Source organism: Carassius gibelio, chromosome B15 (assembly GCF_023724105.1).
Source record: "Carassius gibelio isolate Cgi1373 ecotype wild population from Czech Republic chromosome B15, carGib1.2-hapl.c, whole genome shotgun sequence".
NCBI lineage: Eukaryota > Metazoa > Chordata > Actinopteri > Cypriniformes > Cyprinidae > Carassius > Carassius gibelio.
Genome location: NC_068410.1, coordinates 10,249,226 through 10,275,371, shown reverse-complemented (window position 1 = coordinate 10,275,371; position 26,146 = coordinate 10,249,226). Strand labels below are relative to the sequence as shown.

At 35.9% G+C, this 26,146-nt stretch overlaps 1 protein-coding gene across 4 annotated transcripts in view; it reads left to right on the top strand.

Moving 5' to 3' along the window:
• Window positions 1-1,215: 1,215 nt before the first annotated feature.
• The window catches only part of LOC127972227 (rap1 GTPase-activating protein 2), a 73,591-nt gene continuing 48,660 nt past the window's right edge, over window positions 1,216-26,146 (top strand). The window contains exons 1-2 of one of the 4 annotated variants that reach the window (XM_052575576.1): window positions 1,216-1,299; window positions 11,047-11,082. In XM_052575576.1, coding sequence (XP_052431536.1) covers window positions 1,286-1,299; window positions 11,047-11,082 — 50 coding nt within the window. In that variant the 5' untranslated portion in view covers window positions 1,216-1,285. Of the gene's footprint in view, window positions 1,300-8,076; window positions 8,200-11,046; window positions 11,083-11,832; window positions 11,934-26,146 lie in introns of those variants that run through there. The other 3 variants (XM_052575574.1, XM_052575575.1, XM_052575577.1) reach the window with 3 other exon arrangements.

The window sequence follows — 26,146 nt, the reverse complement described above, 5'->3', positions numbered from 1 at the left end:
GCTGCATTTCATTAGCACTTAAACGATATAATAGAACCATTGGCTATTTGCTGATAGTAAATATTTGTATTTTAATTTATTGATATGTGTTGTTATTGTATAGCTTACATGCTAGCCGATATTGAATATTTAATTGTGCATATTAATTTAAAGATAATTCTTTAAAAACACTGACTTTGTAACTCTATTAAATGTTATTTACAAACCATTAACTACAACTTTTGTCTCAATAAACTCCTAATTTGCTGCTTATTAATAGTTAGTTAGGTAGCTGTTAAGTTATCGGGTGGGATTAAAGTGAATGTGACGTGACATTCAGCCAAGCATGGTGACACATACTACAGAATTCGTGCTCTGCATTTAACCCATCCGAAGTGCATACACACAGAGCAGTGAACACACACCCGGAGCAGTAGGCAGCCATTCATGCTGCAGCGCCCGGGGAACAGTTGGGGGTTCGATGCCTTGCTCAAGGGCACCTAAGTCATGGTATTGAGGGTGGAGAGAGCACTGTACATGCACTCCCCCCACCAACAATTCCTGCAGGGATTGCGAATCCGACTCTCTAACCATTAGGCCACGACTTCCCCGTCAGGGATGTAAAATATGGTCATATGTGCTTTATACAAGTACTAATAAACAGCAAATATAATAATACACCTGTTAATAAGCAACTAGTTAAGAATTTTAATATCAGCCATGTAACATGATACATTATTATCAGTATTCACTACATTTTAATGTTGGTGATCTCTAAATAACACAGAGTGAAGCAGCCTCGGAGTCACCTTTGACACTATAGCCTTAAATCTGTTGAAGATGTCATAATTCTGTTGAATTATGCATGCATTTAAAAAATAGAACATTCAACAGTTGCATTTTGCATGAGTTATTAATGCTTTATGCTATTCGAGCCTCATATGAGTGTGTCTGTGCCATAAATCTTCTGTAAGTATGGCTTTTGAGGCTCTATTAAATTTTACTAAGATATGATCCGCATCCCCTCACAAGCCCATCACGTATTCAATGCCATAGCAACTACTACAACTACTACCTGCATTCTTACACACATACGCTCTCTCTCTCTTGCTCTCTCTCCTCACGATTCGCTCACATTCTCTTATCCTTTTCCCTCCCTCCACAGTTCTCTCAGTTGTTCTCTCTCTCTCTCTCTCTCTCTCTCTCTATCTCCCTCTAATTCTCTGAGCGATTCTCTCTCCTCACTCGTGTTGAACCAGTCATTTCATGCAGCACTGCTGTGTTTACTCAGTCCAACGAGCCACTGATGGCAGATTCAAGGTAAGGTAATGTTTTAATAGATATTTAAGTGCATGATGCACAAGAGAGTAAAGCGTATTTCCTGGTGATGTCTGTCATACTAATGGACAGCAGCGTGTGGGTTTCAATGGGACCTGACTAAACTGTTGCTGTACATCTTAGGGTGTGTTTGTATTTTTGAATCCGTTTTCTTACTAGCTGTTTTTTGGGAGCCATGCGTCATGCCCATGAGTTGCATCAGGTTTCCTTAACTAATTTAGAGTTTTAAACTGACACAATTTCTCGCAAAAAGTCCTAACCCACAACCATGTGATATTAAAACATAGTCAGCTATCTAAATGAATAGCTTATTTTCGGCTTGTCTGTATGTGTGTGTGTGTTCCTTTAGTGACTCATTCCCTTAGTGTATGGCATTGTTTGTGCGAGCCAAAGGGACTTTTTTAGGACTATGGCTTAATTTTTTTGAAAAATAAATAAAGTATGTGGATGATGCACAAGTCATTCTGCATGGGTTGTGTAGGATTTTGTAAACAAAGAGTGATCATAAATAATAAAGAGCCTTGTATATTGATAAAATGAAAGGACTGTCACCATCAAAGATGTAAAACAGTGTTAGCATAATTTATACACAGTTTAAATATATACACAGTCACATTTCCTTGTGGTTGTAGCAGGAAACGAAATATGATATTGGGTTTGACATGACAGAACATTCTGTTGAACAACTGCAGCTATTATTGCAAACCTGTAGCTTGGGCTGCTGCTGAGAGTCATTTTTGTTTGATTACTGGTATACACATAGAGTGGTAAATGGACCATATGTTACTGTCCTCTCCAGTGCAAGAGTATCACGATGCACAGTTAACCTTAATGCCATAATTATGTCTTATGTGGGTTCTACCATGCAAATCATCCTCATCTGCTCTCTCTGTTGTTCTTTCTGTCCTTTTTCCTTCCATTATTGGGACACTCATCCAATCATTTCTCCATCGCTCATTTTCTCACTTTCTCTGAAGTCCCTTTCTCTGTCTTCCCCCCTGCAGTCTCTCATTAGTTTGCAGTGTACTTGCTTCAGCTCATTTTCTCAGCTTCCTCCCCCTCCATACCTCTGTTCTCTACCTGCCCTCTCTTGATTCGCTTAAGGGAATGAGTGATGAGTAGAAGCTTAAATGGAGAATGAGTCACTGTGGCAAGAGTGAAGGGTGATAATTCTACTTCTCATATGATTTCTTCTCTTCTCTTCTCTTCTCTTCTCTTCTCTTCTCTTCTCTTCTCTTCTCTTCTCTTCTCTTCTAATGTCTCGTTCTCATCTCGTATCATTTGTTTCCTGTTTTATCTCTTTTTGTCTCACCTTTTCTGGTCTCTTTCTGTTCTCAACATGTTTCCTCCTTTTCTTTTCTTACCTGTTTTATTTTTTCTTATCTCTTCTCTTCTAATCCAGTCTATTTTCACAGTGTCTTGTCTCATCTCTTCTCATATGTTGCTTGGTTTCCACATCTTTTGTTTAGTTTTGTTTTCTATCTAATCTGGTCTCTTGTCTTGCCTTGTTTTCTTATTTTGTTTTTCTTTTGTTTTGTGTTGTTTCTTTTGATTTTTTTATTCTTCTGTGTTTCGTTTCCTTTCTTTTTGATCTCTTCTTTCAAATCATTTGTTTTTTGTTTTGTTCTTGGCCTCATTTGTGTTCACATGATCTTATGTAGTTAAATTTTTACTTATCTCTTCGTTTTGTTTTAAATTTTATCCTGTTTTGTTTCCATCCTTTTTATCTCTTCTCTTCTTTCATCTAGTCCTTTTATTTTGTTTGATTTGTCTTGTTTTTGTTTTATTTAGTTTTTTGTTTTGTGTGTCACCTCATTTGTGCTCGCATCATCCTATGCCATTTATTTAATCACCTCTTATTGTTTGATCTCATTTAGTTTGTTTTGTTTTCATCTGTCTCTTATCTTTTGCCTCTTATTTTGTCTCATTTCTTTTAGTCTAAGCGCTACTTCGTCTCTCATCCTATTTTCTTGTCTTTTCTCTTTTTTTCCCATCTCTTACCTCTTGATCTTTGTCTCTTCTTGCCTAGTTTCTTCTTTCTTGTTTCATCTCTTCTTTCTGATCTTCTGTTCTCTTTTCTTGCATCTCTTTGCATCTCATCTTTACACTGTCAACTTGTTGCTGCTTTCTGGTCTAATCTCTTTCTCTGTATCATCTTTGTCTTTTTTCTTCTCATCTTTCTTATTTTTTCTCGTTTTGTTACATTTAATTTTGTCTCGTTTCATCTCTTCTCAGGTAACATTGTCTAATGACAACATGAGTGAGGCTTATAAACCACAGAGCTGTTTTGTCCATCTCTTTCTGTAAGCTCAAAAGATATCGTAGTGAATGAAGAGCTAGATTGCAGTATTGCAGAAACCAGCATTTGTTTCTGTGCATGCGCACACATATGTGGATGTGTTTGATGTGCCGGTTGGATGGGTGTAAACGGGTTGCAGGCTGTGAGTGGGTGTAGTAGCTGAGCTCTTTGTCACGGCAATTGAAATCCTCTCGCACACCACGGAGATGGGTGAGAGAGCAGCGTTCATCGCTAATGAGTGGATCAGAGACAGAGTCAAGCACAGGAAGTCAAAATGTGTGACGGCCTTGGGAGAGAGAGAAGTTAAGGATGAGGTTAAAAAGAGGACAACATAGGGGAAGATCAGAGTGTTAAGTAGAAACACCCCCAAAGGTTTTATGGAGAGGTGAAGGGAAAAAATAATGGGATGGAATAAAAGCAAAGCAGAACCTGTTGTCCTAATTTCAGGTTTTGGTGGCTTGATTCCAGAGACAGATTAGGGGAAGACCAGCCAGTAGATCTAATGAGCCAGATCGTGTGAGCGCTGTCTGTGAGTGATAAGACCCCCTCTCTAGCCACTAATGTAATGAGAGAGCATGCCTTTCATTTAGCGGCAGTGCTGGAAAACAGACCCATCAGTCAGTCTTGGCTCAGGGCTGCTGGAGCCCACAAAACACTGTCTTCAGTCCATTATGTTGGGCACAATCATGCCAAGCACCTCACTTAAAATGTTCGACATAACTGCAACATATTCTGCACACTCCAGTGACTGCAAAATGCAGAAACCAGAATGAAAGTCTATAGTGTTCCTGTAGCTCAAGTGTTATCAACCGCAAGATCGATTCCCCGGGAACACATGATAGGTAAAAATTGATAGCCTGATTGCACCGTAAGTCGTTTTGGATAAAAGCGTCTGCTAAATGCATAAATTTAATTTAATTTAATAGCATCATTTGGTATAATGGTTAAAAGATCCTGTGCTGTCCTGTAGCTCAAACAGTAGCACAAAGCTACCAACATGAATGTTATGTGTTCGACTCCCAGGGAAATCCAAAACTGATCAAATATGTACATGCACTGTATAGTTGCTTTGGTTAAAATTATCTTCTAAATGTATAATTGTTATATTTGTGGTGCGGACTTCCCTATTCTCATAGAATTGCAACGATTCTTAAAGCTTTACAGTTGTTGTGCAGTAGTTATCATTATAGTAAGCTTCCTTAGTGTGAACGAGCCTTCAGGTGATGGAGTTTTCATACTCAATGCAAAACTGTTTCACAACTTGACACAGTTACAGAAAAATTAAGATTTTTGTTGTTGTTGTTGTGAGAAACAGAATGTTAGACCAATGAGTTGAGCGGGATTTCAGAGTTGAGGTAGCAACCGAGTGATTGACCAAATGTTCTGAATGGTTGGCTGGTTAGGATAAAAAGTCATAGTTAAACATTCTTAAATTATCGACTTGTCACTATGGTTCATCTAAATAGTTTGCTTTAATCATTTTTTTCCCCAGACAGACAGCAGATCATCAGTTTACTTAAGTAGCTTCTGATTTCTAACACCTTGATCTCCATAGTAGTGTTGTGATGTCATATTCACATAGTTGTGAGGAGAGAATGCGCTTGAGAAAAAGTTAAGACAGGAGAAATCAATCAAAATATAAATGTTGGTCACAAATTTCTGAATAATAACTTTCTACATAATAAAACACTCAAACACAACAGTAATTTAAAGTATAGTGCATCTACTAATAACTATATATAAAAAAACCTTTTTTATCAAAGGAAATACTGTATGTTAGAAACAATGCATCGCGATACAAATGCCAACTTTTATCTGATGCACACTTTTTTTAAATTGATGCATTGCATCGTTAACTTTTAAAAGGACACACCATTGCTAATTGGTGAATCTTACCATCCCTATACTGTGAACCAATCATTGCCCCCAGTTTTGCGGGTTGGATTTTATGGGTTTAATTGGTTAATAATATGTTGTTCCAGAACCTATGATGTTCATAATTTAAACTACTGTTTAAAAAATTTATTATTTTATTCAGCAAGGACACATTGAACTGATCAAAGTAAAAAGACTTGTGGCAGTAAAGACTTTTTGTTACAAAGTATTGATCAAATAAATGTTTAAGAGAAAATAAAATCTTGTTTAATTTAAACTTTTAAATGGTAGTATAGTACTTTGGTAAATCATATTGTGTGAATTTTTTTTCAGGTTGCTACTGATGGTTTGACTTTTAAAATACATGCATTAAACATTTCTTTGCATAACAGTGCCATTGAAATGGCTAATTATGTCCTTGCCTTCTGGTAAAATGTAGCATCATTGTATTTCATTTCACATTTACTCTTATTGGACTGTGCTGAATCGCAATCGCTTGTAGAAGCCACAGGAAGTTCAAAGGACACTTGAAAATGAGATTCAGGAAGCAAGTGATTTCCAAATCAGATCAATGTGTAAGAGAGGGACCTTTTACTTCCTGCCTCCCACTTTTCACTCTTTTTATAAGGTATGATTAACCTTGGGTTTGTTGTAGTGCTGGTGCTAAGCCTAAGGCGGCTTTTCCTTTTTCCTCCCTTCTCTCTCTCTTTCTCTCTCTCTCTCTCTCTCATCACTCATTCACAACATGTATGCCCTTCACTCTTCTTTATCAGAGGAAATACTGCTGTGTCTCTATAGAGAGAAAAGACAAACTACAAGGGTGGTCACTGCTCAGTATAGGGCTATAGATGCGGCACACACACAGTAAATAAAGAATATTGCAGTATCTTTCTTCTTCAGAATTTCACATTTAATTCAGTGCTGTTTCTTTGCAATGCCTTGTGAAATTTTCTTCACCCATTTTTTCCATGTTAGATGATTTATATATAAACTGAGGGTAGAATAGCCTATTAATCTACACTCAGCCTAATTTTTTCTGTTGATACATGCATCATCTAACGCTCACATAAAGTTACCTTTAAAAACTCAATCTCAAAGTGAATATCCATTATTCATTTTCTACATTATAATGTAAAAAAAAAAAAAAAATCAACAACTGATATCATTTTTAGTGTTTTTTATTTTTGTCAAAATAATACAGAATTTTAATATCTAAATGGCTGAACAGAATTTAAAGATCAAACAAGTTGTTTTTTCATGTAATTTTTCTTTAACTATTTCATTTACTGTCATGCTCAAATTCTGTGTTGCATAAATGTGTCAATAGCAAGAGACAGTCAGGGATTCAGTAGATCGGGCATCAGGCTATTTCAACCCACGCTGAGTCATCGCTTTATGAGCTTCTGACTTCATGCCGCCAGGAACAGCCTTGAATTTGTCGACTGCTGACAGCCTGTCTGCCATGACGCTACAGCTGTTAGCTGGGGTCCGATGCACTTAGATAGATCACGTCTGTCATATTTGTGTGTGAGTGCGGCTGCCTGTATGTGTGTGCGTGAGTGAACAAAACCTTTTTTAATCAATGTCTGTGACCCACCATGAAACTCCTCACCCTTTCCATTCGTTACGAATCACAAAGCCGGTGAGGAAAGTTCAAGTGATACTTGTCTGATTACCTCATACATTGATGTTCCGCCATGGCCAGCATTAATCATTATTGAAGCGGATGTTAATGCAAGGGTGCTGGCGAGAAGTGCATGCCCACAGCGCTCATGATTTGGCCTCTCTTTATTTTAAAAAGCTCTCCAGCTGTCTAGGGAATGAGGAAATGAAAATGAATGGTTTCAAGCTGTTACATCTATTTTCATTTGCAAAATGCATCACTACTATACCTGAACAAAATGTGTTTAGTTCAATGAACAACACTGATGAATAGAGAGGTGTGCTTTGAGTTTAGCATCATGCGTCATGTGTTTGATTGTGTTTTAATGTGGACATTGTATGGGTCAAAATTACACATTTTTCTTTTATGCCAAAAATCATTAGGATATTAAGTTAAGATCATGTTCCATGAAGATATTTGGAAATTTCCTACCGTAATTATATCAAAACTTAATTTTTGATTACTGATATGCATTAAGAATTCATTTGGACAACTTAAAAAAGAAAAAAAATTGACACTTAACTGGTTTTGTTGTCCAGGTTAACAAATAATTACAAAGAAATGGCAAATAACACAGTGAATTTAATCAATGAATTTTGATTTAGAAAGCAATTTCACACAAGCAGGAGGCTAAATATTAGATGTTTAAACTTGTGTGAACTTGGCATCATGAAATCCACTAAAAATCACCTTGGGACCAATTGGCTAAAAGTCATTCCATAAATGGCTCTGTATTTCCTGTGCTACTACTTTGCTGGAAATAATGAGTAGCTGGTGTAACTTAAAAAGCCACACACAGACACATTTATAAAGTATAGAGGGAGCTGAAGTGGAGAAGGGTGGGTGGTTAGGGCTGGGAAACAGGGAGGAGGAGGCATTAGTTTCCTCCCCTCTTGTCCCTTAATTTTTCCCCTGTTGGCCTCACCTAAAAGAGTGGAGAGAGATGAGAAGTCTTCTGTCCGTCACTGCCAACGAAAGAGAAAGAAAGTGGCATGGTCAGCATGTACAAGTGGAAAAGAAGTGTGTCATTTGCGGGCTTTGGATGGTAGGATACTTTTTTTTGTTTCCTTCTTAAACTAAGACTCAAAAACGTTCTTCAGTAAAGTACATTTGAGCTCAGTGCATTTGAGTTCAAGTTATAAAATGAGATCATAAATATCCTTCAGATATGTATGATTTTACTTGCTTTCTAGGAAGATGGCAAATTGTACATTGTCATATTTCCTTTTTCATTATACATTTCAGAGATTTCAATTTAGATATTTTTCAAGATATTTTGGGAGAGTATGGCATCAGGCAAGGCAAAAGTGTCCATCCAGTAAAAGATTACGTGTTTTAGATTTATTTCTTTAATTTATTTTAATAGATCTTGTAAAGTGTCTGCAGTCTTTAAAAAAGGTGAAAATCAGCTTGTATTGATCTAAGGGCTGACGCTTTCTTTACAAAGCCCAAAAATGAAAAAGGAATAGAAAATAATTTCAGGTGCTGTCAGGTTTATTTTGTGTGCACAATAGAGCTTTTTTAGCAAAGAAAGACTGTTTAATTAATAAACAGCAGACAGATACATTTACATATACAGTATACAATATATATATAAATAAATCTCAAACTGTCTATTCCTTACATAGCTGCATCTAACTATTTATCATCGATTGTTACCTTTTCTAGTTATGATATATCAGAAAATTTCACTTTTTCTCCTGACAACCAAGTTATTATTATTTGCAATATTATTTTGACATACCAAAATGTATGTTTTCTGTTTCAGCACTTCAAACAGGTGCAGTATGAGATATTCACCACATCTTCAATAAATGAACTCTGCCGAGGTAGAATCGGAGGGAAAAAATCTATAGACTTAAAGCTGAATAATAGACAGATAAATTATTTTGAGGTAAATTAAATACAAATGGAAATGGTGGAGGGAAAGAAGGAAAGAGGAGATCATTGTATGGGGCCAAATGTAATTTAAGAAAGAGAATGAGTGTTCCGTTTATCTTAAATGAACAGAAATTGACACTAACCTTTAGCATCAGTTCTTTACATGTAAATGCAGCTGCAGTCCATCATGAGCATGCATATTGTTGTGGTTTTAATGGTGTTCTGATAGTGACGGGCAGCAACAAAGCTTGCCATATCTGACAATACACACTGATTAGATGACTGCGTCACGACTGGGACCATGACGATACCAGCTTTCATATCTCACACCTTTACTTGCATCAGCATCACTGGCTGCACTGAGCTTAATATGAACTTCATTGTAGAAAAACACGTTTCGAGAAGACAGATAATCACATAAAAAATCTTGCAGAACTGGTTTCTTTTCACCTTGTGCTGTGAGGGTTGCTGGCTTGGTTTATTAATGTACACATTTATCTACATTTAGTCGCTTCAGCTATGGGTTGATAGATAAGGAAGCTAATTTAAGGCACATGGACCGTTTTCTAGAGAAAATGAAAAAGTCATCTCCTCTTTTGTATTCTGATGTATCCAGTTGTGTGTGTTGTGGGTTAAAGGTGAATGATTGACAGCTGACTGGAATAGAACATCGCAGTTTCATCATTAGGCTGTAAATGTTCACACATTCAAATGAGCAAAATGTTAGAAATGTCCTCAGTCTATGCAAATGGTTCTCTGAAACTCCTCAGGGATATGTTGATGTAGTTGTGAAATGTTTTTTTTTTTTTTTTGCATGTGAGACACAAATATAAACACTTTCTCTATGGTGCTGGTGAATTACCAGTGTTTGTTTGGCTCAACACTCATTTAGCTGAAATGATAAACCTCATGCTGTTTTCCACATCAGGCCTAATAGCAGTAATTAGGCCTCAGTAGAATTAGAAAAAAACTCAAGAAATTAGAAATGAGAAACAAATTTAACACAACTAGACTCATCCTTTTAAGATCATGTAGTCAGACCATTACATCAGATCTGCATGCACAATATATATTTTGTACGCTCAAATAGTGTATTTGAATAAGAATGACAGTACTAAAATGTGTTTTGTTATTTTATTTTTTACAGTTATTTTATTTCAAATAACAAGGTATTACAATAGCTGATTATTACAATAGTGGTCCTGCCTAAGCACTACAGCTTGTGTTTAGTGCATGTTTGCTAACCTGTAAATTACAGCTTTATAATGTTTCAAGATGTAGTTGTAGTTCACCTAAAATTCGGACATCATTACTTCCCAGTCGTCTTGTTCTAAACCCATATGACAGACTTTCTTCAGTGAGACTCGAAAGCAGTTTTTGAGAGATGTTCATCCTGCTGTTTTCCAGAACATCATGAGAGCTAAGAGCACTTTTCTCCCCAAAGGTTTTAGCAAATAATGACACAAATTTAAGTCTGTTTCCTGCACAAATCTTCCATATAACTTGAGAAGACTTATATACAGTCAATGAGTCTTGCAAACCAATTCTCTGATACTTGTATAGTGCTTTTTTGTCGTTTTTGGTGTTTGATACCCCTAATAAGCATCACTCAGATTCAAATTTTTGAAATAAATTAATGATGAATAAATTATGGCAGAATTAGGCCAAATGATAAAAAAAAGCATTTTGTGACTTTTTTATTGTTATAATTGGTCTTAAAATACTTATTTTGTATGGAATTGCTATATTTGACAATGTATTACGTTTTTAACAGAGTTTATGGCTTATTCATTATAAATAATTGAAGCACTCCCATTTGTCTGGAATATGCTATATATAGATTTTCAGCTTAAAAATCAGGTCCAATCAATCAGGTCAAATGGCGTGCATCTAATGTCAGCTGTTTTGTTGTTGTTGTTTGTTTTTTTTTGTCTTTGATTTTGGTCTTTTATTTAAATTTTTTATATCTATTAATTTTTCGTTCTCTTTCTTTTTCCCTCCTGCTCTGCAGGATTGACAAGTCCGGCATTGCCACCCTGAGAGCCCGGTGAGTCTGTGTGTGTGTGTGTGTGTGTGAGAGAGATGAAAAGTCATAATGCCACACCTTATTATTCAATCAATACACCACTGATCCAGCAATCATTTCACTCTCCGTGCCCATTCTAATTGGACTTTGTGGGAAGTCTTTGGTGTGAGATCTTCACACGTGTCTGTTCTGTATGACCTTCTCAACCTTCAAGTGTCTATCAGCCTGTCTGTCGAGAAGGGACGGGGATGACGAGGCGAGCAGAAAAGTGGAGGCAATAATTGTGTGCTCTTTATAGACAAACGGGTGGACATCAAAGTCTCCCGCTGTGGAGAAGCACAGGTGGCCTTTGTGTATGTGTGTGTGCACGATGACATGCTCACATTTATATATGTTCAGATTTTGTTCTATTTTGTATGTGTTTTGCAGTCGTGAATAACAATCCCTGATGTCGCTGCTTACTATTTATATTGGTATCCATGGAAATGAGTTTACAAAGCCAGGACCGTTAAAAAGTGTGTGTGAGAACAGATCATTGTGGCCGGCTTGGTTGTCTATGTTACGCTCTGCTTTGCGGGGCAGAATCTAATTAATGATTTCCACCCCTCCATCGCATCTGCAACTACAAAGTGAATGGCAGCGCTCTCCACCTGAAGGACAGAGCCACATTAGAGGAACAGCATAATCAGGCCCTGTGTGTGTGTGCCTGTTTATGCAGTTGCTTTTGTTTATGCAATAAAGCTTAGTGTTATGTGACTATACTTTAGAAATGGAAGGACGGAGAGGGAGAGACAGAAATAGAGAGACCGAGAGGGAGAGAGCAGTGTATTTTGGAAGCACCTCTCACCGCTTAAGATGCCTCGCAAAATCTGGTGAGTTTTTCTGGGATTCTTTTATGGTTTTCCACAGGTTTCTGCTGAGTTTTGAGTATTTTGTGTTGCATTTGAATTTTTTGCACTTGTGCAATTCAGCGTGTTTTCAGCGGGTCTGTTTTTATAATATTACAGATAGAAAGATATGCATTAAATTAATCAAAAGTGATGGGAAAGACATTTATAATGTTGCAAAAGATTTCTGTTTTAAACAAATTCTGCTCTTTCCATTCATCAGTGGATCCTGAGAAAAGTATCACTGTTCCCACAAAAATATTTATGTATTATATAATATATTATTATATTTATGTCAGATCATGTAAAACTGAAGACTGCAGCAATGGCTGCTGAAAATTCAGCTTTGTCAACATAGGAATAAATGTAAAATATATTAAAATAATAAAAGAGACTTCTTTAAAAAAAACATTACCAATCCTAAACTTTTGAACTGTACTTTGTATAAAAGTTTATAATAATAACAATTTTGTAGTTTTATTTATATTACAATTTTATATTTATATTATATAATATAATAAATCATATAAAACATGTACATGAGAAATGATACAAAAAGTGATTTGTATCTTTATGAGTCCTAATGGAGATCTCAGTTAGGTAGTATGAATTTTGTTTCAGCTGTTTCTCCTACATCTCCCCAAAAAATAAGTAACATAGGCTGTTGACACAGTAAGAGCTGTAAAATTAATGTGTATTGCATATAGTATAGATAATTTCATCTTTGAAGAATCTTGGCAAGTAACCTATAAGCACACCATACAGTATATAACATTCTTGAAATCTCTTCTGAATCTCTAGATGAGACATTTTAATTAAGTTCAAAGTCTATAATGTATCTCTATTTAATCTTCTAGCTACTGTGCCTAGGAGATATTGAAGTTTATCAATAATTTTATCTTTCCTGTCGGATGGTATATTTCCATTTTCAGTGCAGTTTTGATCGGTTTCATTGTCCTTTTTCTCTCTTTTTTAAAACGTATATGGGAGAAATGGAAATGGGGCCATAAAGCCATAAGCCATAAAAGCCTAGTTTAACAGAATTACGTTGTATTAGATTGCTGTCTTTATACAGGACTGGAGGACTGACACCTAAATGAGACACCGCCTGAAGAGCTATTTACAGCTGTCACAAACAATCTCATCCCCACTACCATGATTTAATTATCTCCCTCCATAACAATCTAATATTGGACTCAACAGCCTGTTCTACAGGGGTGCTGTGAATGGCTGACAGCAGTGACATTAAGTAACTCTGAAAGACTGTTGTCCTTTATCTATAAACTAATTTGGTTGTGGGTCAGCAACCTGCTCTTGAAACCTTCTGCCTATGAGACTCTAGACTTGATACGGGCTGTTTAGACTGAAAAGACCACTGGGACTGTGTTCAGACTGTTGTTAGTGTGTGTGTATCAGGGGAGTATGGGACTGAGCTGCTGTTGGGGCTGATCTGAGATCAGACTGCTATTCTGGGATGGCACTGTGTCTCCAGCCACATCTGCAGCTGTCTCAATTATGCCTGTAGTCCTACAGGAGGCAATTAGAGGCATAGATCCACAATTACCCATTACACTGAACAGAGACGGAGAGCAACAACATGCACGACTCTAGACGGTATGGAGATGAGTTATTCTCTCGCATGAAAATATTAAATGTCAAGGAGCATAACTTTCCTTCTGCTCTGACCTTCTGCTATATTTATCTTCTCATGTTTAATGCAAAATGTTAACGAGCATATCCATCAATCATTTATTCATGGATATGTACACAAATGTCCCTTGTTTCACTCAGAGGTTTTAATGCATTTAGAATCTGTTTATTAACTAAAATGTTTTGTGTCTAGTGGCCAACTTTATACCTTTTTGTAGGTAAACAGGGTTAACTTAATTTGCATGCACTTGCATGAAATCTTAATTATAGGGTTCACTGTGCTTGTTTGGCTCTAGAGGGCAGTAGAGATGCAGGTATCATGCAGGGTTTGTTTTAGTAGTTGTCCTCCAGAGGGCAATGTTTCTGGTTCTTTCAGGAGGGCATTGTTTATATATGTTAATATACTTTTTTTCAAAGTGATTTGGAGCTTGCATGGTCTGTATTTTATCAGTATGTGTGTACACTGAGAATTGAACCCATGCCATGACATTAACATTTTATTATTATTATTAATAATAATAATACTTAGTTTGAATAAAATCATATTTAGCTATTGGTTAACATTATACTGTTGTGACATAAGTGACATCAGTTAAAAAAGGAAAGTTGTTTTAGAGTTTGTTTGGTTCAGATGAATTGTTCACAATAAGACTAGGAATGTACACAAAGAGTGTAAAATGTTTGAGTATTTGAAATCATAATAGTGTTGTCTCATTGTCTTTATCTTTAATGTGTGTCTTCATGAAAGAGGGTAACTTCATTTGTGGACGGTGAGGAATCTCGTGGACTACGTTCATGACAATGGAGTAGCAATAGAGACTGAAGAACATTCCAGCCGACGAGGGTGATTGTTGCCATGAGAAAGATAAACATGATGAAAGCTTCATTGTTCATCATTAGCTATGAAACACCTGGTGCTGATTGACAGCACTGAAGTTTGGCTCTGGGATATTTTGGATCAGCTGTTATGGATGACACTGGCATTTGGCATGGCTTCGGCTGGGACAGCTTGTGTTATTGTTATTAGACCCACAGCCACAGATGCTTAATGATTATCACCAACTGTAGAATTATTATTTCGCCTCACCTCCTACTTTTCCCTCTCTTTCTCACACAAACACACGTCGGCTGCCAAAATCTGTCCAAGAAGGCAGGCAGTGTTGCAAACTCTTGTATGACTACACCTCCTCCACAAATCTGTCTTCAGAAGCAGCTGCCCTCATCTCCTGACAAACATTTACTACTCTGTCTGCTCCCATTGCAGCGTTCTGACGGCTTTGGTAAGGGCGCCATCTGGCAGCTTGATTTTAATGGGGCTTTTAAGGGCCATAAAGAAGCCGAGAGCCCGCTGGGAGGATGGCTCATGCTCCTCTCCTGTCTGAAGAGGTGGGTAACCGAGACCTCCGGCGGGCCAGAGCGAAGATCTAGAAAGGAGCATTTAGCTTTGGTCCTCTTGCGATGTCTTTTTCACCTTGATAGATTTCACGTAAAGGCCGGATGTCCTTGAGATGTGGCCGGTTAAAGTGATATTGGATGAATAAATCCCATATAACGCTTCTGGGATGTGACACTCACAGGGTGAACTGTCAGTCAGCTTTTGTTTTGAATTCATCTCGGTGGCCTAAGTCTCCTATGATATCCTGTTATCTACATATCCGTCGAAACTCTAGAATAAATGAGCTGATGTCCTATAGCCTAGAGACTTATACAGTTATAATTGTTGTTATTATTATTATTTTATTGCTACTATATTACCATTATTGTTATTGTAATTTAAGTTAAATGTCACCCCGTCCCGTATACGGGACACCTACGTTGACTATACTATATTACAATCAAATTTAATCTAATCTTGACAAACTATATATCGTTGGAAAGGTCTAAGACTCCCAAATATATATTATACCAATATTTTTTGTTAAAAATTATGTAGGAAAAGTAATAGATCAATTTATGACAAGAGTGCACCCTCAGAAATCTACATTACAAAAGGAGCTTCGACCTTTGTTTAAAAAAAAGACTTCCTCGTTGCCTTTTTCTCTATCACATTTTAGAAATCATCAGAAGTTATATATCACTTGAAAACATAAAATCTCAAAATTCATCCTTCAAAACCCATTTTAAAATCAGACATTGCATTACCATGTAAATGGCACATCAAAATTATGTTACAAAATGTTTTCAGTCATGAAATATAAAAATTTAGGTTTGTATCATGCACATTCAAGTCTATCTTCAAAAACGTGAGTGACAGTTATCAGGTTAAAGGATGTAAACATAAAAAAAATGCTGCAGTTTGAATAATTTTTTGCCACCCATTTTGGGCCTATTATTATTATCATTATTACTACTATAATTATTAATATTATTATTATTATTATTATTAAGTAATTTAGCTGTTCAAAATAAATAACTGTAGTTTGACAAGCTGTTTGCAACCTGTTTTGCCCCTATCATTACTATAATTATTATTATTATTACTACTACTACTACTAGTATTATTATTATTATTATTATTATTATTATTAAGTAATTTAGCTGTTCAAAATAAATTACTGTAGTTTGACAAGCTGTTTGCAACCTGTTTTGTTTACATTATAATTATTAATAATAATTCTTAATAATATTAGGTAATTTAACCGTATAGAGTAAATTACTATAGTTTGTTTTCATTAATTTTTATTATTATTATTGTCACTTAAATGTAAAAGCAAATGAGTGATGTAATTAGCTATCATTGTTAATTTTGTTGTTGTTATTATGTCATTTAAATTAACTAGGTAAATTATTGTAGTTAGACTTGCTGTTTCCTACCTAATTTTGGTTCCACAATGTGAGTTTTTGAGTGAAATATGATTTTCAATTACTACTCTTACTGCGGGATAGAACTTGATTTGAGGCATTGAGAATTTTAGGGATTGATATTGTAAAAAGTGTGCTTTTGTTTTTGTTTTGAATTTGTCTCGGCGGCCCTGAGTCTCCCGTGACGTCCAGTTATCCACATATCTGTCGAAAACTTGAGCGCAAATGAGCTGACGTTCCAAAGCCTGGAGACTTACTGCATATACAGTGTGTAGAAAATTAAAAACCACCTCAGTGACATGAAGGATAAGCGTGTCAAGGACTCTTTTATTGATTGGTGTCAGGCAGCTTGAAAAAAAATGAATTTTAATGAGAATGCGCTGGGCAGAGGCGATATTGGAAGAGTTTAGCATCTGAAAGGGATCAGGGTGAGAAAGAAGAATAAAGATACAGAGGAGGGAAGGTGGAGGATGGTGTAGTAAGGTTGCTTTTGCTTCATTTGACTTTGCTGTGGATTCACACTCAAAGCCCCAAAGGTGTATGCTGGTCATGTGACCAACCAAGGAGGACTATGAGACCTTTAGAGAGCTATCTGTTTGCATTACCATTCATCTCAGTTGTGTAAGAAATGCAACCATAATATAATATATAACGTACAGGTTGTTTGTTGTTTTAAGGATGATATATCAGCTAAATATATAATAGGGGCTGATACTGACAAATAAAACAAAAAACTGTAATACTGGCCAATAACCAATATGGCATTGTGCATCTCTACTTGGATGTTCTCACATGCATTTGCATCTGAGCATTACCTATTCTGTGGGTGCCATTAAAGCAGAGACATGGTGCCATGAACAGCAGAAGGGTTGAGAACACAAGACCAGATCGTATGAAGGCTAAAAATCATGCCTCTTTTCAATGAGACACACTCCACAAAGGATATGCCCAAAATTTCGATCATATTTGCTAGATTGACTTTGACCTCTGTTGTCCTCTTCTTCCTGTTCTTTTTGTTCCTGTTCTCTGGACCCCTCTCGCTTTGTCTCTTTACATAAGATATGCATGAAAAGAAGACCTGCAGCTGGATTCGGTTTGCCTCCTATCTGCACTCATGAATGACTCGAGAGAGATCTATTAAAACTAAGGCTGGCGACTGCTTTCTGCATGCGTCACAGATGAGAGAGAGAGAGAAAATCAGTTTGTTTGCTTGTGGATGTCTCGTTTGTAGCGATTATTGCCGTTTTACCTGTTGCTTTTTCGTCATAGGAACCTCACAGCTGTGGTACTGGTATATTAGACTGTATATCATATCAGTCACATGGTATTTACTCATCTCCTATCAGTCTATTCTGTTGTTCTTCCTCTCCTCCAGAAAGTAAACACCCTTCTCTGAGGGGAATCAGGGCAGGGACTAAACCATTGTGAGACCAAGCTTTGTCAAACCTCTTCACAAACAGAAGGAAGGGACCAAATTGATTTATGAGTCAAATTAAATAAATGACATTTGCAGCAGAAGAGGAAGAAAGGGTTTGGGAGGAGGAGGAGGAGGAGGAGAAGGAGAGGGGGGAGATCAGTCTGGGTCTGGTTGACTGGACACATCACGGTGGAGCAAAAAAAAAGGAATGTTCTGTCTGGCTGAGAGAAAAGCAGACAGGAAACGATGGAAGAAGGGTGGAAAAGTATTGGGCAGAGATTAGATGCAGAAGTCTTTTTAAACCTGTGCATTCACTGAAAGGATCTTTAGCCTGTCAGAGCACTGGGAAACAATGGTACACTCCATGTCTCTTGAGCCAAATTAATCGGAGATGATAACCTGCTTTTCCAGCACGGAAGGGCAGCTAAGCAATTAGTAGCTAAGATGAGAAAATGTCAGTCGTTGTGCATTTCAGAGACCATCTTTTATAGATGCACCAAATTTGTATTAATGATTTCACAGCAGATTGATTTCAGTGCCGGTGCCAAAGTAAAAATTGTCTTCTTTGTGATTTTTAATCAATGCACTTTCTCTAAAATGTTTTCACACTGACGTCACTGACACATATGATGATTATCTTAATTATAGGGATGCACCAATAATTGTTTTGTTTGATAGAATATTACTTTTTTATAAATTGTGTTAAGTTCATTTAATTATATAAATTTTTAATATTATATTTTGTGTGAAAAAGTAAAATACACAAAAATGTATTAAATATATAAATAAAAAATAAATTATATTAAATAATAGTTAATTCATTATTTTTAAATTCTACAGGTAAATTTAGACTTATCGTGTACACTTTTTTTACTATTTACATTTACTGTTTGAATTTATTAGTGCAATTAAATATGAATTCTAAGTGAATGCTTGATTTCTACAATAGTCATCCAAATGTAAAAACAGACAAAAATTAGCTTTCAGATTTAAATATATCATCCCATTTTGGTAAATAAATAGTGAAAAGTCCCTTATTTCTTTATTTCACATACGTCCATCATCATACTGCTCATTTATAATGTAATGCTCATTATCCAAGTTCCCTGTCACCTTTCTCAGGGATTGCAGAACTTCTTTAAGTGAAAGATTTGTCACGCTAACCTCCAGGCAGCCTGTCATATTGCCTGTCCACAGGGTGCAGACACTTGCAAATGATAGATGATCTGTTGGGCAGTGTCCCGGATGCCCTGCGTCGGAGCAGAGAGGTCTTAATAATTACAGTGACAATGTCTTTTTCAGAGATGAAGTTAGAAACTGCCATAAAATGATGAGGTGTGAGAATGTGAGTGGTGTGGGAAAAACACAGCTCCTTGGGGGTTTTCCTGGAAGCTAATAGACGTCAGATGATAGTCTTTTAATCTTTGTGTCTGGGAGTCTTTGTGGCATAAGTCTGGAGGGATCCGTTTCATGATGTTACTTACCGTACCTCAGGTAACCAATCCTTCATCCGGCCCAAAGGGACGGCGGATCTTCTGTAAAGTGGAATGAAGTTGAGATAAATTATAAAGACAAATTAAAAGAGCTCTTTATTATCAAACAGTTATTATACTGCTTACCCAGGTAGGTCCGCAATATTGTTTTAAGACATTTTTACATCTGGTACGGTAGATTGAGGCTTAAAATAGGCGAGTAATTACTCGGATATTAGTAAATGAAGCCGTTGACACCTTTATGACACCGATTCTGTCTCGAAATTTCTCAGTAGAAGTTATCACACCACATATCAATGACATTTGCAAAGGTTGCGCTCAAATCAAGCTTTAATTTCCATGGCATTTGCATTTTCTCATTTTGCAGATGCTTTTGGACCAAAGTGACAGTGCAAACAGTCAACTGGTGTAACAAATACAATTACAGAGAGCGTTCGACTCGGTTAACACTGAGGCAAAGCCTTAGAGAACGAAGAAGACCTTCATTTTGGATATTAACTTTGGATGCCCTGCTCTTAGAACAGAGGAAAATTACTTTCATGGACCTTCAAAGTAATAACAGAAACATCAGTGCAGTGGCATAATGGTACTCTAGTGCACCCTGAAAAAATTTATTATAGTGCATTATAGATATAATAGACTAGTTTATGTACTCAAGCTAATTTAGATAGGACTGTTCACGACCTCTGTTTTTTCTTTTTTCTTTCAAATGTTGTTACTGTAAATGTAAGCACATGTCATGACTTTGCTGTCTCGTTTATTTAGTCTGTACTTTGCTGGACATAATTCCAGTTGCACACTGACATTGAATTGACCTTGACCTTTAAAATTTAAAATTATATTTAACACAAATGTGCACAGTGAAAACACACAGTAATCTCTTAAATTTACGTGATTATGAGTGCTCTGTAGCCTATAGATTATTGAAATCAGTCTTAAAATATGCATGCGCTAATGTGCAAATATTAATTAATTAGGAAATGATCCAAGAAGGTTTAAGTGGTGATGGCTTAATCCTAAATGATGTTTGAAGAACGACAGTCATAAATTGAGTGCCTGGCTTTGGAGACACATTACGCTAGATAGTTGTCACCATTGCCAAAAGACATATCTCACCTTGTAAAACACATTTGCACTGAAACAGTCATAAAGAAACACACTACTGTCTTTCCAAAAAATTGTAATCGGTACTATAAAAGCTACAAGCAGTGTTGAAAGGGCCCTCGCAGCCAGGCTCACTGCCTCCCATTGGCTTTAGGAAAGCAGCGAATGGTGAGCAATATGTGTTCAAAGTGGTAAATATAGGAAATATGTCAGTCTTTTATATGTGTCAGACTTCCTGCTGCCAGCTGGTGGCGCTATGACTATAAATGAATGTTGGCAGGTCAGGAAATTTATCAAATATATGAAGTTTGGTGCAGATTGAACATATGTTTGAGTCAGTGTATAACATGACATACCCTGTTCACAGACAGGTGGCGCTATGATTGAAACATTATGAGGTGTAGGCAATTTTATATTTATGTAGCCTTCACAAAAATAATCTTTTACATTGTAATCCTTTCATTTTTTTTATATTTGCCATGTTTGTGTGCTGCTGTGAGTCCCTGTGTCTGTAAAAAGCAGAGTGTATGCTGCTCACTGGAAAGTGTCATTTTAGTTTTGAAAGTGTCTTGAAACATAGTATCATTTTGCATAAATTATGGAACTATGGTATTTTATTACCAATGAACTGGGGTTTGGTAATTTCCGAGGTAGCATTTCAAATTTTTGAAAAACATTTTTATTTAATAGTTATATTTTATTTTATTTCAGCATTGTCAATTAAACCCGCAGTCTGTAAGTTTTGCCTCTTTGTCGCCATCTCTGTCTGAAAACCTGCAATTGCAGCTGTTTGCAGAATTTTCTTCCTTGGATGGGTTGTGCACCGGCACGGCTCCAGCGCGGATAAATTGAATGTTTTGAGATGAATGTGTGGCTCTCAGTCACTGCACTGGTGTGGATACTGTACTTCAGTATCAAAGATTCTATCCTATGTCTTGGAATATATGAGCCAAAATATTTTCACTGTATATTGTCATCTAAACAAGTAAGCAACAAGTCTGCCACGTTTGACCTGACCAACTGAAGAAAAAGCATTACAATTAATCGTGCTACCAATGGAGAGTTAATCTAAATTAGTTCATATCACATAAAGTGCAAATTATTATTATTGTTATACGTTATTCGGAAATCGTTAATGTTAACAACATCAACATTACGTGACTATGTGAATATAGTGTGTATAAGCAAGAAGATTTCAATTTCCCACAAAAAAAACTACCCATGCCACTCAAATTAGTAAACATTATTATACGATAACCATTGTGAAACAAGTTTAAGTACGCCGATAGTTTTGAACACTGGCTTGATCAAATATTGATTTTGGATGATTTTTAACCAAAAGTTACGTACTGCAGCTTAATCAAAATAGTTTTTAATAGATTTAGTCAACAATAATAACACTTTCACAGACTCTTTTATTTTTAAAAAACTGCTCAAATCAATATTTAATGTCCATTTATTTATTCGGTAGGTAGCCATGGAATAAGTTGGATATTGTCCAGGCAGCTGGCCATTATCACAAAAATAAACCTCCTGAGACCTGCCAAACTATCTGGGTTTATTTTGTGGTAATGAACAGCTGGCTGTTACCATTTAAGTTTAGGACTGACATTATTATGCCTTCCAAAGTTTCAATATTGCTTACTTGCAAAGCTTGTTGATCCTTTACCTCTGACCTTTGAATAAACCGATGAGTTTCATCACTTTTTATTGGTAGTCGCCAGCCGTACATTGCATCAGTGTTTATGTTCCCATCAAGCTTATTATATCCGTAAGATGTTGTTGTCTAAGAGTAGGTGTTTGTGTAAGTGGCTGCTATAGTGTGTGTACTGTATGCGTTTCAAAGATGATGTGAATGAGCCTGTGTGTCGGTGTGAAAGTGTGTAAACACACACTGATACAGTGCTGTGCTCATTAAGGAGTTCTGGCTTTGCTGGGCTCAGCTCCAGGACCACATGTTTCTCCTATGTGGTGCTCGGCTATTTCTGTCTGCTGTGTTTGGCTTGGATTTATACTCGACTGCTCTCTCAGTCACCTTGTCTCTTCTTGTCTTGTCTCATTCTTCATACAGCGTTAACACATTTCTATCTAGGCTGGCTAATAGATCTATCTACTGTACACTTTTGATAAATTTAGAGCGTACTGGATTTGTGGCAACCTTAAAACCTGGTGTTCCAATTGTCTGGTTCAGTCTTAGTCACCTTCATTGTCTCCCTTAAACGACTTCTGCAAAACCACATAGGCCTATTTTTGAATAAGTTGAGTGTGAAATAAAGTATGGTCGGGCATATCCTTTGACATCTGATTATGTGCTAGTAAATTATTATTTATGCTAGGATAACATTTTTTTGCTAGGATTTTATTGGCTAAAACGAATATTGATTATTTATGCTCATGGAATATTGCCTATTTGTGCCATTTTGGCTAATATTAAATATGTTATTTATTACTGGCTTTTACTTGTGCTAAGATATTATTGGCTAATATTATTTATGCTAATATATTATTGCCTATTTGTGCCATTTTGGCTAATATAATTTATATTCAATATTATATTATCGGCTAATATTACTATAGCTAGAATTTTATTGTTTAATGTTATTTATGCTTGGATATTATTGGCTAATATCGTTTAGACTCATGTTTAAATTTGCTAATAATTTTCACACTAATATACTGTTAGCTATTATTATTTATCCTAAGCTAAGGATAATAATATTATTAGCTCATAAAATTTATGTATTATTGACTAATATTATTCAGGCTAAGATATTATTTATGGTAGGACATTTTTGGCAAATGTTATTTATGCTACAATATTATTTATATTATGTAACATCCTCTTGTTTACTTCAGTAGATTAGACCTTTTGTCAGATTTGTTTAATATTAAATTAAAATATTGAAAACAGTAATTTTGAAAACAATCTATGTAATATGAAGCTAACCTGAGGAGTTTGAGCTTGCTTTGAGTTTGCTCACCTTTTACTTCAGAAACAGCGAAGATTTTTCTTCTGAATGGATTTCAGGGTTTGATTTTACTTTATTTTATTTGTTTTGTATGCAATAAACTTCACAGGTATGTAGTTTTCAGATGCTCTGCAAGTTATGTGGTGTAACTTGTCGCTATTCTTTTGTCACTGGAGACGTTTCCCAGGCCCTGTGTCCCCTCGTGATGGCCAAAGTGTGTTTTTGCACCTGAATGAAGAAGACCACTGGGATATCATATGAAGTGCAGGGAAAGGTGTGAGAGATGTGTGTTGCTCTGAGCTTCTACAGATGGTTGCAAGGGAAGAATTAGTGATGTCTTATAGGGTATTTATTGTACACCCTGTGTGTGGAGGTGTGTGTGTGTGATGTGCTGAGGGGCAGTGGGATGTTTGTGTGTTGAAGGAGATGAGGGAGTGGGAGAGGGGGATGTGTTTGCTCATACATTTGTGTTTGTGGCTCTTACAGGGGCTTAGCCTGGAGCTTAATGGATCTTTGTGGAAAGACTGCTCACTTTGTGTCTATTCTGAATCTCTTGCTCTCCATCTAACTCTTTAAACAGCTAAGCCAAGAGAATACAGTTCACCTTTCCGTACCAGACACCTCACCTATTCATTTCGCAGTACCTCTCCACAGATACAAGATACCACGTCTCTTCCACTGATCACATGACCTGGCTTGCTTGTCAACCAGCCCCTTCCCCAGAGGAAGCTCAGGGTTGCTGTGGGGATGAGGATCTTGGTGGCAGATTTGGGGAATCTGAGGCGACGTTACCATGGCAGAGCCTGAGTCTGGGGAAGGGGTACATTGGCTCTTTGAGGCACTTGTTGTTGCAGCTGTTTGCTTGTTTTTGTCTCATTGTTATAAAAATATATATTTTTGCACTCATGAGGGAATAGTATCTCACATTCAATGAATTAATAGATACTTTAGTATCTTACCTTACAAAATTCATGTCACATTCACATCTAATTTTAACAATACAGTTTACTGCAGAAATCAAAGGTTTGTGGTCAGTTTCAGACTTTTTAAAAAAGATGTCACACCCAGACTGCATTTATTTAGTCAAATAAGTAAATAAATAGAAAAATCTGTTAATTATTTAAACATTCTGAAATATTAATGCAATTTATATTAACAGTTTTCTACTCTGTTATATTTTAATATTCTATTATAATGTTCTATTTTAATTTATTTTAACATTTATTTTATTTCTTTAAGAGCAAAGCTGATTTTTCAGTAGCCATTACTCGAGGCTTTAGTGTCACATGATCCTTCAGAAATCAGTCCAATAAGCTGATTTGGTGAAAAAAAAAAAAATCTTATTATTATCAATGTTGAAAACCTATAAAAGTATCACAGTTTTCATAAAAATAAAATAAAATTATATATATATATATATATATATATATATATATATATATATATATATATATATATATATATAATATTATTATTATTATTATTATTATTATTTATTATTATTTTATTTTATTTTTTATGAAAACTGTGATACTTTTATAGGATGAATATACAGTTAAAACGAACAGCATTTTATTAACAATATAATTTGTTTTGTTATAAATGTTTTTACTATCACTGAATGGGTCCTGCTGTATAAATGTAATAAAAGTTCTATGCCACATTAATGTATTTCCCAGGGAAACAAAATATTCAGCAAGAAAAAGGTCTTGATTTTATTGAACTGATTGAACCATGAAAGGTGGTGGTTGCTAGACCTGAACTGAAAAATAAGAGGGTTTGAAAGTTGCACGTCTTTTTTTTAGAGTCGGAGCAATTTAAAGATGAAAGGTTAAGAATATAAACATGTTTTATTTATACAGAAAAGTCCATTTTGATTTCATGTAAACTTTAATCCTTATTGATTAAGAGAGAACCAGCTGGCCAGTGTTTCCATTTTAGCTTTCATTTTAGTTGTCAGAGAACCATCTGTATTTGCAAACATGGGTTGTTCATCTTTTGCAAGCAGAACAAAAAACTGGATGCCCTTATTAGACACAAAGAGCACATCTGACTATAAGCGATGGGCAAGCAGTGAGTCAAGGAAAGCATCATGACATTGTTGTGTCATTATACACTGCACTTCCAGTGTTGACTGGGTGGCAAAGATCCAAAATTTTTACAGAAATTGGTGTCAAAGCAATTTTCAGTCAGAAAAGTGTAATAAATTGTAACTTGTCGTAAATAATTATAACCAAATTTTAATTCATAGTGTAACAATTAATTGTTAAGTGTTGTATGAACTGCGGTTACAATTATTCATAAGATTGTACAATGCATTAAAAGATGCATTAATAGGCATAATTATTTAATGCATTAAAACTACTTTTATAATGCTTTATATTACATAAATGCCTTAAGTAATGTGTTAACGGAGGTCTCTCTGTTTTCATAAAAAATGCAGTAATAAAAAAAAAAGTAGCTTTTTTTTTTTTTTTTTTTTTTAATGTGGAGCCATGAGCAAAAAAAAAGAAAAAAAAAAAGGCCGATTTCAAACCAGTACTTCTGGGGGTTCCTGCACCAGCTGAGCAGCTGCCACTGAGATGAATGGAAATGCTAACGGATAGCCTTCTCCAGGTATTATAGACCTCCTTGGGGCAAATGCTCAGCAGGCCCATGCGTTAATCCATCTATGAGCGAGATATGCATGGAAAGAGTCAGACCCTGCACACTAGGCAGACAGCAAAAGAGGGAGTAACTTCCTGCAGTGGGAAAAGGCAAACA